This window comes from Charadrius vociferus, unplaced genomic scaffold, assembly GCF_000708025.1.
Source record: "Charadrius vociferus isolate BGI_N301 unplaced genomic scaffold, ASM70802v2 scaffold147, whole genome shotgun sequence".
In the NCBI taxonomy this organism is placed as follows: Eukaryota; Metazoa; Chordata; class Aves; order Charadriiformes; family Charadriidae; genus Charadrius; species Charadrius vociferus.
This window is the reverse complement of record NW_009649570.1, coordinates 1,698,902-1,712,808: the sequence shown is the minus strand read 5'-3', so window position 1 is coordinate 1,712,808 and position 13,907 is coordinate 1,698,902. Positions and strand designations below refer to the sequence as shown.

The window sequence follows — 13,907 nt, the reverse complement described above, 5'->3', positions numbered from 1 at the left end:
GCTGTGAAAATTCTGGACTGCAATTTACATGTTCATGCTATCCACTTCATTTAAGTTTGTGCGTAAAACACACACAGCCCCTCTACTACAACCGCTATATACCTAAAATGGTATACACAGACAATCATATCTCATCTCTCTCAGTTTCAGGTGAATCCAGGCTACTGTTGTCACTGACATTAAACTAGTTTACATTCAGCTTCGTCAGGCAGATTTAGGCCTGTAGTTTCTGTCACTCGTTACATATAGCAGCTTTGGAGATTCTTAAGAAATCAAGTTTATATCTAGTCAAGAATAAGGTACAGCAGCTGGATATACTAACCTTGAGAAACTGAGCAAAGCCTACTGAAAATCCATGTATTTCACACTGTACCTATTCTAGTATCACAAAATGAAATACCACCATTTTAAAAGTAGGGTAGCAAAGACTTTATATACTATGGAAAAACATGATTCAATAAGTCTTTCAGTCTCAAATGCTTATGACATGCAAATCTCTTTTGCAGCTTGCATATGTACCAATAAAGCAAATAAAGTTCCTGTGAAAGCCTGCCAGATTCCATTAAAATAAATTAATCATCGAAGCAAAGGTTGAAGATGAGAAATTTATCCTGCTTGGCATTCTAAAACGAAAGCTCATGTAAAATAGAGGAACATCCAGAAATGTTTACAAAAGCACAGTACAGGTGACACTGTTAAAACGTGAGAGGAAGCTCGAGATCTTAAGACAGTCCCCAAACCTGAAAACAGTGACATCTATCACTGAGGATCCTTACACCCAGCTATCAAAAGTATGCCACATTAGGTATATTTTCCTTGTGGATTCTAGAAGCACATGCATGTAAATAACATTTTTATTTTTAGTTGTTGGGTTTTTGTTTTTTTTTTACAATAGCTGGACAAATGGGCTACAGCCCAAGAACAAGAAAAGTGATCTTTCAGAAAAACCACAGGGGAAGGACTACAAGGTCCATGCTGTTGGCAGGCTGCCCGCTGACCTGCAGAGCGGTGGTCAGACCCATGTCAGGTGCCCAGACCCTCAGTGCAACGTAATGCCAATAAAGCTATTCTTTATGCCAAGGGAAGGAAAAAAAAAAAAAAAATAATCTGTCTGAACACTGCATATTGCTTTTATCCACCCAACGTACTCCCTCAGGGAAAAAATAAACATGATAGGTATGCAAAATTTCATAACCAGGTAAATTGCCACAAAACCTCACCCTCTAGAAACAAAGGCTTTGCAGCACACTTCCATGAGCACTGGCCATTTTCATAGTTAGACCTGAATCTGTCTGGGAGAGGAGAACGATTATGTGTAGCAAGACGAGAAACCGAATACACAAAAACCTATCACTCAGGACTCTATTTTTGCAACAAAACAGGTAACACAGCTCTTACAATCTATCTGCGATCACTTGCCAATACAAAACCAAAGGCTATTTCCTAAACACAGGGCTGGCTGCCCATTGCTGCCTCTTGCCGTGACTGTCACCCATCAGTCACGCAGATAGCTCTCGGATGATGATGCAGTTCTGCATCACCTTCCTGGAGCCCTTCCCCATCGCTGGCTGTTCTCCTCCCCGCTGCCCCGTGGGTAAGGGCTGAGGAGAAGCAGGCTGGGCCAGGCATGACCTGCTCTGCACCAGGTTTCCCTGGCAGTTCCTTCTCCCTCGGCGGTCAGGAGGGCCTGCTGCACACAGCGCAGCATTTTTGTTTTGCCATGCTGCCGCTCAGTTGTTTTTCAAACGGCTTCGTGCAGCAGATGTTCTCAGTCCCACATGTGCTTTTTTGCTCCCCCTAATGACATTTTTCCTATGCAAACAGGAGCTTCTACTGCTTTTGCTGTTTTTGTGAAAAAACACAAATCCTACACTTCGACTGGTTTTCTTTCCAACCTTCTCAGCGATGGTGGAGGTGGGCCTTTTCTCTCCTCTCCTTCCACCCGTACCGGCACCAAGGGAAGATGCTTCCTCGCAGCCTCTGCTCAGGTCTTCCTGCCTGTGCCCCCACTGAGCTTTTCCAAGCTCTCCCCACCCCTCTCGTTCAACTGAACGGAGACACTGACAATCAGACCAATTCCTTTATACCACAGACAGCGAGAATATATTTCAAACTCTCCTTCTTTGCTCTCTTGGTTGTTCGCACTGACGCTGAGGGGGAACCTCCTCAACCCCAACGCAAAGCAGCAGCGCTGAGCAGCCTCTCCCTCCGCGACTTCTGCGTGATATACCTGTGACTTGTTTTGCTTTCTAAGCTAGTGCCACAACAGCTCATCGCTTAGAGCAGTGCCAGTACTGAGTCACAGAAGATGACAAAATAAGGGGTGCCCCCACCCTACAACACCTATGCAGGAGAGATCCTTGCTCTGCAGGAGGATGCACTGTTTCCATCCCTGTTTGCCTGTCCTGCTTTTTGTCCACAGCAGATTTAGGAACCACAACCCCCCTTTTTTTTTTTTATCAACAGCTTCCAAATCCCAATTCAATCCATTCCCTTTTTCACTCCCTCCACACCTCTAGTCTGTCATTTGCCTGGAATTTTTTTCCCCTTCTCCTCGCTACACTTCACTCCCACAGCTCGCCCACCCACTCTACGAATAAGAGGGGGAGAGCTCGCAGGGGAAGAGAAAGGCTTTTACAGGTAATTTGATGTAATTCATGGCATATTGTTTCTTTGTAATGCTTGCTTGTGTGAGTTTCATATTCCTGAAGAGGATAAATTTACAATGGTGGCTGTAACCCGGCAATGTTGCAGCTTGCACACACAGCTCTGCTAGCTCTGCTCAAGGATGACCTTCAGAGTCTCTCTGGAGGTTTTGGTTTTTTTTTTTTTAAAGTGTCATTATATATCAGGAAATTAACTCATCTTTTTTTTAAGTAATCTTTTATACTATGCAAACAGGGTGTGAACTCTTTCCAAATTCAAGCACTAGTATTTCAGACCATGCTTTGCGGAGACGTTAATGACTAATGGGTAAAGGAATGGTGAATCAAAATACAGAGTTCAGCCTTAAAACAGAAAGGCAAAATGACCTTCACAAAAAAAAAAAAAGAAAGAAAAAAGAAAAAGACAGAACTAGTTACAACAACAACAAAAAAATCACCCATGTTCAGATCCTCTGCATGATATTAGCATGACAGGGAGCCAACAGAGCCACAACGAAGCATTACAACTTTAAAAACAGGAAAAGGAATGCTTATCCAGAACAGAAGGAAGGACCTGCAGCATTTGCTATCATTTTCATTTTTACCTCTTTCCAAAAACAAACAAGAAAAAACCTCCCACAAAATCCCCAAACGTACTACTAAGAAAGGACCTTTTATTTTTTTGCAAAATGCAAGCCCCAAGAACCCAAAACACTACATGTAAAAGTGATCTACTCTGTAGTACTGCATCTTTTTAAAATGTCTTTGAAGAAAAGTCCACGATTTATGCCGTACCTCTGAATTATAACGCACCAAAGTAACAGTTTACTCCTTAGATGTCTTTTTCCTTACAAATATGGGAGTCTTCTATGCTGAAAACAACACTGGCCATTCCAAAATTAATAATGCTATGCTATCAAATGAATTATTTCATTTAGCTATATTTTCAATTTCTTACTTTGGAAAAAAGTCATATTACCGAAATAGTCATTTGTACAGTTAGGACATGAAATTTTCACAAGCATTTTAACATCACTGGTGATTTTAGATAAACAGAAACCGAGTAAACATCCTTCTTCAGAATTGCTGAACTAAAAAGTGCCTAGAGAAAGCAGGCCTTCTGCACTCTTAAGATCTCACCATACAGAAACTAAGAGAATGCACATCCCTCTAAGGCTGCCCAAATTTCCTGCTCTCCAAAAAACTGAAGTTTCAGCCTGTATTTTTCTGGATTTTAATTTTAGTTTTTCTTTCAATGAAGATCTTGTGAAAAAAAAAAGCACCTCCCTTGCAGTGTGTGTCATTTTAGATACTTGCTCATCATCAATTATTACTGAATGAAGGAAAAACTTCCTAATGTTGAAATCTAATAGTCATTGAAATACTATGTCAAGCAGAGGAGTGGCAGCTCCCCACCAGCTCTTACAAATTAGGACTAGACAAAAGAGGGGAGACAAACAACCATCCTGCAACGTGTTGGTCAAGGTAGATAACAGTGAAGGTGGTTAATGTAGTTTTTCCCTGCTCTTTTTTGTGAGAACAAGAATAGGTCAAAGCAAATCCTAAGACACATAAATGACATTATTGACTTATCGTCAAAGCTACCAGAAAATCCTCAATGCACATGTGTATTTTGTGTTACATAAACTCAAACTACAACTGTACACAGACTGATGGAACTTAATAAATAAATAAAAAAGATGAACTCCTTGATACCTATTCAGAAGTGCCTTTTCAAAACTAACTGCTCGCACTGGGGTTTGCCTCACAGGAAAAGACTTTGTACAGGTAACAAAGTCTTGTGCTACTGAAAAGATGAAAGCCTTGCATTCACTGCATCATTTATCACAGAATGAGTTATGTATGGGAAACAAGTTCCAGAATACATTGCTACTATCCTCGCCAGTTAAAGAATATATCACCTACCCACGTCACATACAAATCTAGCTCAGGCCTAGCTTACATTCTAACGCACATTTAACCTACACCTTTTGAAGTATACAGTACAACAAAAAAAAAATCCACAACACTAAGGATGAATTAGATACCCACATTAACAGTGAAACGGTAATTTGTTTAAAATATAAATTAAAAAGTCGTATTTGCTATTCTTATGAGGTATATAGGTATACATACATACAATTTTTTTTTTTTTAGTTATTTTTATTAAAAATTACTTTTTAAAGGGCCTCCAATTTACTTTCCAGCAGTGGTAACTGAAGAAAAAGATAAAACACATATATGTTGCTCCTGCACTCCTAACAAGAAACTCCCAGCATCTCCCTAAGCAACATCTTGTGCAGGTGTATACATTAGCCATGTATACATGTGCTTTTTACAGAAAAATAATTACAAAACCCCTGTAAATTAGTATCTACAAATACAGCCATTTGTGTCAACAGATACAGCCTTTAGTTAGCTTTTGACTTTTCAATATGATCAGTTTTATAATTTATAGCATAGTCAGAGATGGCTGGTATTCCGCCATCAATCCTTATCCAGAACTCTGGATCCTGGACATGATCAAAAGCTGACTCAAGCAAACTAAGAAAACTTCACCCCACACTGACGTAAAAGCAGGAGGCCTTATGAGAAGACGTCCTATAGCGCTTGAGCTTATTCCACTACAGGAAGTCAGGAAGTCCCATTCCTCCCCCTCCTAGTCACTCAGAGTGCAAAACACTGAGATTAACTTTACCACAAAGCAAATCCTACTCTTTTACCCCTGCTCCTACAGGTTTCTCCATTAAACATTTACATTTATAGAGACAGTGGTGATGGTCTCCCCCTCTCTCTCTCACACCCATCAACTGCCTGTCAAATGCCTTTTTGACAAATTTCCTTAAGATAGATCCCTTCAAAACAAAAGTGAATTTTAGCATGCATAGGTCAAAATACAGGAGTCACAATACTGTACCTCTATCTTGATTCTCTTTGGTGACAGCTCATCCCTTTCTCCACATTTTGATCTAGAAGAGAAGACACATACACTATCAGCAAACAGCACATTAACCCTGACTATCAGAAATAATCGTGAAAAACAGAGTCAAGGGGAAAAAAAAAAATTGGGCAAGAACAAGTGAGATGCACAGAAAAAGCCTTCAATTCACTTGGACTTGGCAGTAAACGTCACTCAAGTATAGAGGAATACAAGGAGCTTGCATTCGTTCCAAAAGTGTTGAGACTCACACACTTTTCTTCCTAACGGAAAGGAAAGCTACCTGAGCAGAGAGAATTACAGGAATGCCTTTGGCATTGTTTACCCAGAATGGATGTATATTTACATTAATCACTGTGGAAGAAAGGGTAGCAAAGGAAAACCATAAAAAGCTCCTAGAAGTGTAGGAAAGTGTATTTTGATAGGACATTGCATTACACATCGAGGAGTTGACATTTAAAAATAATACACAGAAAGTATCAAGGCTTTCAATCCTATTTATTAATTCTAATGTTTTAAATGTATTTAAAAGCTGTTAAGCCTTTGTTACTTCTTCATAAGGGCAGTTCATTTAACAGAACAGTAACAACTGACATTAGGACTCAGCTTCAGTTCTTCTCGAGCAAGTTTGTAAGCCACTCCCTGTGACCTTATCTTTCTCATTCCCTCGAAACTAACAAGCCAAATCTGTATATGGAAAAAAAAATAATTGATACATGAAGCAGCTTTGGCTACTCTGCCTATTCACATGAACCTTGAAGTACACAAATGCCTCAAATACTTGAAACTGCCAGTCTCTCAGATGTCTCTCAACATGCACTATCCCTGCAAAATCTGGAAAACTAGAGAGCAAATAAAAAGGCAATTCAAGACAGCTAAATCTTAGCAGTTTAAAAGCTTCACGACTTAAATAGCATTTTCCTACCCTCCTCAGAAGAGCACTTTGCTAGCTAAAGAGCAAGAAGAAAGCATCCCTAGTGCTTCAAAAGAAATGCTATCAGACTGATTAGTTCCCTGAAAGTAAAGGTCCTTTGAGTTAATTAAAACCTTACTTGGTGGTCCTGTAAGTATACTTGTATGTAACTTCTCGAGAGATTTGCCGAGCTAGTGCGAAGAGTTCATCTCTCCTGGTCAACAACGCGTTATCTTTTACACACAGCTGAGCGGCTGCTTCATTAACTGTTAGCTGGAAATTAAACACAAAAACAGGGATTCATGATTTTGCATAATTTCACCCATTGTGCCTATAAAAGTACCTGTTCTTCTGAAATAATATAAAATTTCAATAGCAACTAAAATTACCTATAATTGTATGCTAAACCCTGGAGGGTTTCTTCAATTTATTTATACCCTTACCAAGCCAGGTAAGCCTCTGGGAAGAGAAAAGATATAAATGTAGTTGGTGCATTTAACATCCTTTAAAGTAAAACATTATTGTTAAGACTCTCTCAATGTGTGCTGCTTGTGCCTCATACCAGCATTAATTAAATCTCAGTATAAAACAGTAGCTCTGAACGTTCACAGTGTTTGGCTTCCAAAGCCTAGTTTACAGGGAATACTATTTTTATAAACGCAATATGCCCAGGACTCGGAAAAAAAAAATAAAAAAATGACAGTGTGGGTACAGATGGCTTTCCCTGGTGAATACAGCATAAATTCTGTAGAAGGTGATGGTTTAAGAAACGATTAAACTTTTTTTAGCTATGTTTCTCACCCTCATGTTTGTGAAGACTATCTTCAGACATGAATCAAATGTAACTTGTAACAAGGATGTTTTCCTGAGCCTGCCGGGACACATTTCTAGTGCCTCTGCTGCTGGCAATAGTTTCACAAAGAGGGGGAAAAAAAACCCACATTAAGTTAAGGCTCAAAATGGTTTCGCAATGCTCTTCAGAAGTCTATAGGAGATGGTGATACTGTCATTAATTATACCAGTTTAACAATAGTGCTGTCTGAAATAGCTATGGTCAACAATACGGACAAACAACAAAATTATTAACGCAAAAAGAGACACTGAAACTGAGGTGCTGGAGAGAAGATCCCCTGCTCCTTCCACTGTGATGAAGGGCTGAAGAGACATTTTCACTTCTTCCTCAGCTGAAGAACAGCCAGCACTTGTAATGAGGCATAACAGCAAGAGGCCAACTGAATACTACAGGTATTTTTCCCAAATGCCCACAACTCTTCTACTATTTCTGGAAATTAAGCTGCTTCGAATAGGCTTGGCTTCTCGCAAATGAGCACAGCCTAAGATTTGCTGCTACTGTCAACAATATGTTCTGTATCTGTCTCAGGCTAGTGAATATTACAAAGCAGCTAGGTTTTCCAGTCAGCATATTCATGATGGATTGAGATGTGCCATCCCCAACCCTTGATCTGTCAGTGCAAAGAACAGCCGCAGTTCAGCGCACAGGGTTATGCAGCCGAGGATGGGCAGGACTGGACACGTGTGACCTCAGACACAAAAAACACTGCTCGTACAAGAAGCACTTTTCACGGAAGCTGATGGAAGGTGAAGCTGAGGACAGACCAGCAAGTCTGCAGTTAAATAGTATCTCTTGGGAGAAGGCTAAGAAACTCGCTCCTTTAGCCCACTGTCTACCACACTGCGGAATGTTACTTGTGAATTAAACCACAGAGGCCAGCAATTCACCCGAAACACCGCATGCTCCATCCAGCTCCATAGAAGCTGTTATAAGACGTGAACAACACACAACCATGCCGTTCCTTCGCCGCAGTGCTTGATGCCATCCAAATTAGAAAAAAAATATTTTGCCTAATGCAACACTTGTTCTCCAGGGAGGTTGAAAAAACAAAAATAAGTATCAGAAGAGCTGAGATTCTCTCAGCGGCCTGTGCCCATGCAGTATTTCTAGTAAAACCCCACGCAGAACTGCTGTTCCTAATATTTCACGAGCACTTTTTCCTATGTTTAGCATAAAAGCCCCCAATCCGAGTAGGGCATTTCCTGCAATACCTGAATGCTAATCAGAGTACAAACATGTCTTTAACAGGCAAACTAGATATGTTGTTTGATCCTTTAGTCTCTGTACAGGCAAAAAAAAAATTAATCTCTCAGAGATCAGATGTACAAGGGCGGGAAGTTTAGGTTTCATCTGTAAAACATCTCTAGGTTAATATGTTCCTACAATACAATGTACTAAAATAACAAACTATTATCCCTTAGACAGGAAGAGTTGTTCTACAATGCCCATCTTTTCAGAAAAAACAGGGGGGGAGGGGGGAGATACAAAAAAAAAAAAAAAAAGAGTAATACAACACTGATAAAAAGAATTACCACCCAAATCAGGCACTAAGTCCTGTAACCGCGATGTTTACTGCTTTGCTGAGGATGAATAATATGGCTAATGCTTACAGAACAATTTGAGATGTTTTTTCTCCCTCAATAAAGTGTTGAAAGGTTGCAAAGAGCTGAAATGACTGAAAATGCTTTGGGTAGTTGTTGGCAAATGCTGTTTATCCTAATATATGAGAAAAGCCAAATGTTTGTTTGTTTGTTTTTCCTGGTTTCTTCTTTCAGGTCACATCCAGACTTAGTGAATTGAAGTGCATCATGGCTTCCTGCTTTTTCAAGAGGCATAATACTAGAGATAGAAAGTGTTGCATGCCTAAAAATAAAGATTCTGTTTGCTGGAAGCCTTAATGACACAGAGCAGCACATAACTACGGAGCACAGGCTCTATGGAGAGGGATGGGTATGTTCCCATCTGATGGGGTTCATAGATTCCCCCACTAAAAAAAACACATAATTAAATACCAAGCCCTACTGTTTTGGTGAGTCAGCAAAAGAAAAGGAAAAGCCCGAGCTAGACAGAATTTATTACTTGCATTTCTTATTCCTGTTTCTCACACTACTAAACAGGATTTTTTTCGGTTTTATAGGTACCTAGACAAGCACTGAAATATTAACACGCAAATTACAAATCTGACTCAAACATGCATGGGTCACCAAGTTCAAGGGCATGCCTTGTACTCATCCCTCCTCCAGTCCAACTTTAAACATAAAGTGCTCTCTCTCCGTGCTTGAAAAGCTGTGTAATACTGAGACAATGGGATGGGTTAAGGACAGTAAGTTTACTAATTTTGCAACGTCTTTGAAAGATTCTGCATCAGATCTTGTGCTAGATCAGTGCCCTATGCAGATAATCCTACCAATAGCATCCACTTCCAAACCAGTTCAGTGCCTACAGCTCTCACTGGCCTCTAATGGCTGCTCAAGCCCTCTGAGACACTCCAGTGTTCATACTGAAACAGAGAATATTCTCACTAATTCACCACCAAGTAATTCCATCAAGTTTGAGTTAAATTTGCATGCAGCTCCACTCTGCTTGAGGAGACAGAACTGCCCTGATCTTTACATTAAAAAGCTAACCCCTGCTTAAGCTTTTTAAATTCACAGTGAAGTTTATTCAGCTGTTCATTGCCAGCTGCAAGGAGAAACCTTGAACTGTAAGGCAAAATGACAGCCTTGGAATGTATTAGCACGTGTAGAAACAGTGTCTCTGGACAAGCAGAAACTTACCTCCCTGGTTGTTTGAGGTCCTTCCTTCTGAACAGCAAATTGTTTAAGCCATCAAAAACAAAAATCCATTGAAGTTGAGTTTACAAAAGGCAAACTCTGGTTTAGCAGATTTTTTAAAAAAAAAAAAATGGTGTCATTGCTACTATTTGTATATTTTCTGCTTTAAAATGGAAATGGAGAGAAAACTGTTCAAGACAAAACTTTGTAAAATCCGGCCTCTTTAAGCAAACAGTAAACCAATTATGAGCAAATTCTTCTTGCTTGCATGTGTGCAGTTCCCATCAAGTTCAGCGAGGCCCCACATGCGTAAGTGAGGCATAAGTCAACCACATACTCCTTTGATCTTGTGCCCTTAATCATAATAGCGATAGAAATATTTCCTAAAGCCAAACCATGCTCTCATTCCATTTTTAAACGTGGTTTTAAAATGTTGTAAAGATCTGTAGTGCAGTACTAAAAAAAAAAAAAAATTAAGAAGGCAGAGCAGTTGTCCTTTCTTCCAGTTCTTTGCTATGCTGCTCCTTCAAACTACCACCCCGCTATTCACTATTCCAGCTTCGTAGAGCCGCTCCTGAGCCTACCACACACCTGACACAAAAGCTGGCCCCAGCACCCACCTCCCATTACACTGTCGGATGCCAGGAACCTATCCTACAAGAAGTCTGCCCAGATTTCAGACTGTTTTCTGCAGTCGCTACCCCAGAGAGAGACTGCAAAAGCACACAGCTGCACACGTTGTACACCTTGATTGCCTCCGTCCTCAGGTGGGGAAAACCCCCTTTCTCCAAATCCTGACTGCAGCAACAGACGCAGGGCATCTACACAATTAATCCTTTCAAAACCTGCCTCCATCTCATACGCAACTTGTTCTGTTATGGGATAGACTTCCACAAGGTCAGGGGAGTAAGACGAGATCCATTCTTGCACACTGGATGAATTCATAGATTTTAAGTGTTCAACATAAAGCCACAAAGTACGCAAGTGAAAGCTGCACAACTGAAACTGTGTGGTAAAAAGGCAGCTGACTACCGACAAGTTTCTTTGGAAGCATCTCCCCAGTCTGTAGTAAAGGCCCTAGTGAAGTCAGTGCTGGTGATGTGCGGTTGCTTTATAAATAAATATAAATACATAAACAAAAATGTAAAGAAATAGGCCTTGTTTCCTTCTGCCCTTCTACTCAGAACCATAAAGAGAACCTAGTCTTATGCTATGGATCACACACCTACAAAACAACTTCTTGAGGCAAAAAAAGGCTAAAGCCAGTACAGTTTTTTTGGCACTCCTGTAATATAAACATTGCCTTTCCTTTTGGGAGCTAAGCCTTACATGCCAAATTTTAAATCCAACTGAAATTTTGCAATCACTGTTAACTGTGAAAATGCTGATGCAGCATTCATATCAACAGCGTTTTGGCACTGCTTTGAATTAATGTTTGTTCTCCTCTTGTACTGCACTTTGGCACTAGAGAACTATTCCCCACACAGACACACCTATTGTGTTACAACATGTGTAGTGTGAGCCTCAAGAACGCCAGAAGAGAAGCAAAGGAGGCCCGTGTGGACATTTAAGGACAAGAGGGAACAGATGCCATGCAGGTATTAAAGGACAACCCTTCAAACTACAGCCACCCATCAATACTGGAGACAGTCCTTTCCCTTCCTCCTCACACTTCACTTGACCAGCTTAAGACCACTGTGCCCAAAAAAACCCACAGGTTGTGTAATTAAACTTCATCCCAACTCAAAACACAAAAAAATCCCACCCCACTGGGTTTAGAGACCTCATCAGCAGAATCCTTTTGTCCTTGAGGGCAGGGTCTCAAGGTGAGGGAAGACAGCAGAGGGCAGTAACCAAGCCAGGTGATCTTGTTACCAGACACAAGTGATTTTAGCTACTAATCTTCCAAACAAACTCTCTGCTCTCAAAGTTGCAAGGGAATACCAAGACAGGACTGCTTTAAAAATGTGCCGAATGCTTAGAATCCAACGGCCACGCTCAGCGCAATCCTGGTTTGCTATTTCAGCGCCAAACTGTTTAAACCCTCTGCCTGACAGGCTGTACCAGTGACCGAGCAGTCTGGTGAGACCAAGCTGAAGTCATCTGTGCATGCATATACACAACCCACCCAAGAAAGGGTACTTCTGCTGCACCCGAGATTTCTATCCCAGGGCAGGACTGCCTATGGCTCCTGTAAGACACACAACTCTCGTCACCCAGTGAGAACTGCCCGTACAAACAGTGTACCCTGTGAACAACAGCTCATAAAAGGTGTAGAAATAGGGGAGGAAGCCCACTGTCGCTCAAGGTATTTTACCTCATGGAGGGTGAGATGCTTGCCATCCTTTCTTTTCGAGTCAAATCTGCCATATATTGCACTGTACTTCCTGATCTCCTCCTCTTTGTGAGGGTCCTCATCGCTCATCTCAAAGATGTGACCAATCATCTTTGCCAGTTTCTTATTTGTTTTCAGTAACTCCTTGACTTCATTCGAGTCACTTTTGGGCAGGGAGGGAACCATACGTTCTACGCATTCAGCAACTGACAGAGCAGCAGCGGCATCCAGGGTCTCACTGTTTTCCTTTGGTGAAGCTGGAGAGCCAAGGTCAGCTGGGGAAAGACTATGTTCACTCTCTGTGGTGTGGTGTCCTTGCCAGAGTCTCGGTTCACTGCCGCTCTGCAGCGATAAGTTCCCCACCACATCGGATTTACTCGCGCCCACGCTTTGCACACACGTCGTGGCAGCACATTTCGGAATCTTCAGGTGAGGTTCTCTGGTGCTGCTGTTCCTTTCGTAACTGCTGCAGGATATCCCCAGCCACGCCGGAGACCCTTCCGGAAGCTTATATATTGGAATGCTGCTGACCGGTAAGGAGGTGAGTGGCTGGTTAAAAAGACCAGGGTTTGTGACCCAGTCCCTCAAAGCCTTCTGCAGCCTTCGGACATGAAGCGGCTTGCTAGCCATGCCTACGAGAGCCATTATCTCCAAAAACTCCTCTTCACCTGCTTCACAGAGCTGCTGGACATCATCGCCACCCTGCTGAATAAAGGCATCGAAGTAGAATAAGAGATTTGCTTTTTGTAGTATTCGATACAGCTGCAATTCCCCAAGGGTTCTGGGTAGAGCTGACGCCATCACGGATGACAGAACCTGCAAACAGTAAAAACAGAGAGAAGATGAGCACCAGAACACTGACATCCAGATGCATTCCCCCCATCGCCCATCCTTCCGTAAGGCTGTCAACTCAGAGGACAAGATTTCTTTCTCTCATTATAAGAACACACCTGGGAATGAAAAAAGGGGCGATAGCTCTATTTTTTGACTAGTTAACTTAATGGAAACATTTGTGAAAAAACAAATTAGCAGATAGTTGCGATGCACCTACAAAAAAGATGATTCAAACATGAAGCCAGCTTGTTTTCAGCATTCCCACTTCATGTTTGTTCCCAAGAATGTCATTCAATATTGCTCACTGCTTCTACTTGACTCTCTTTTATATCTTCAGATCAAAATGATCACAAAACATTCCGAAGAATTACTGAATACTTGATCCCCTGAAGAAAAAAAAGCTCATCAGTTTCGATTCTCCTTAATTCTCAAATAATTTCCCCTACAGCAGTGTGGACGACTGTAAAAGGAAAGCAACAAAGAAAAGCGCTTCACAGAACCCCAGAGGATTAATGAAGCTGGATCAGTAAGAGGCTGTTTCAGAACCAAGTACTTCTACAGTTTCCCCCATTTCACATAAAAAGGACCTAATGCCTCTGCTGATCTTAATTATGG

The 13,907-nt window shown here is 41.2% G+C and overlaps 1 protein-coding gene across 2 annotated transcripts in view; it reads right to left on the bottom strand.

Annotated features, from left to right (window-relative positions):
* The window catches only part of NAB1 (NGFI-A binding protein 1 (EGR1 binding protein 1)), an 18,710-nt gene extending 5,388 nt beyond the window's left edge, over positions 1–13,322 (bottom strand). The window contains exons 1-3 of one of the 2 annotated variants that reach the window (XM_009890143.1): positions 12,441–13,322; positions 6,636–6,769; positions 5,563–5,614 (exon numbers count right to left, since the gene is read on the bottom strand). In XM_009890143.1, the coding sequence (XP_009888445.1) occupies positions 5,563–5,614; positions 6,636–6,769; positions 12,441–13,322 (1,068 nt within the window). The remainder of the gene's footprint in view (positions 1–5,562; positions 5,615–6,635; positions 6,770–12,440) is intronic. The other variant, XM_009890144.1, reaches the window with a different exon arrangement.
* Positions 13,323–13,907: the final 585 nt, after the last annotated feature.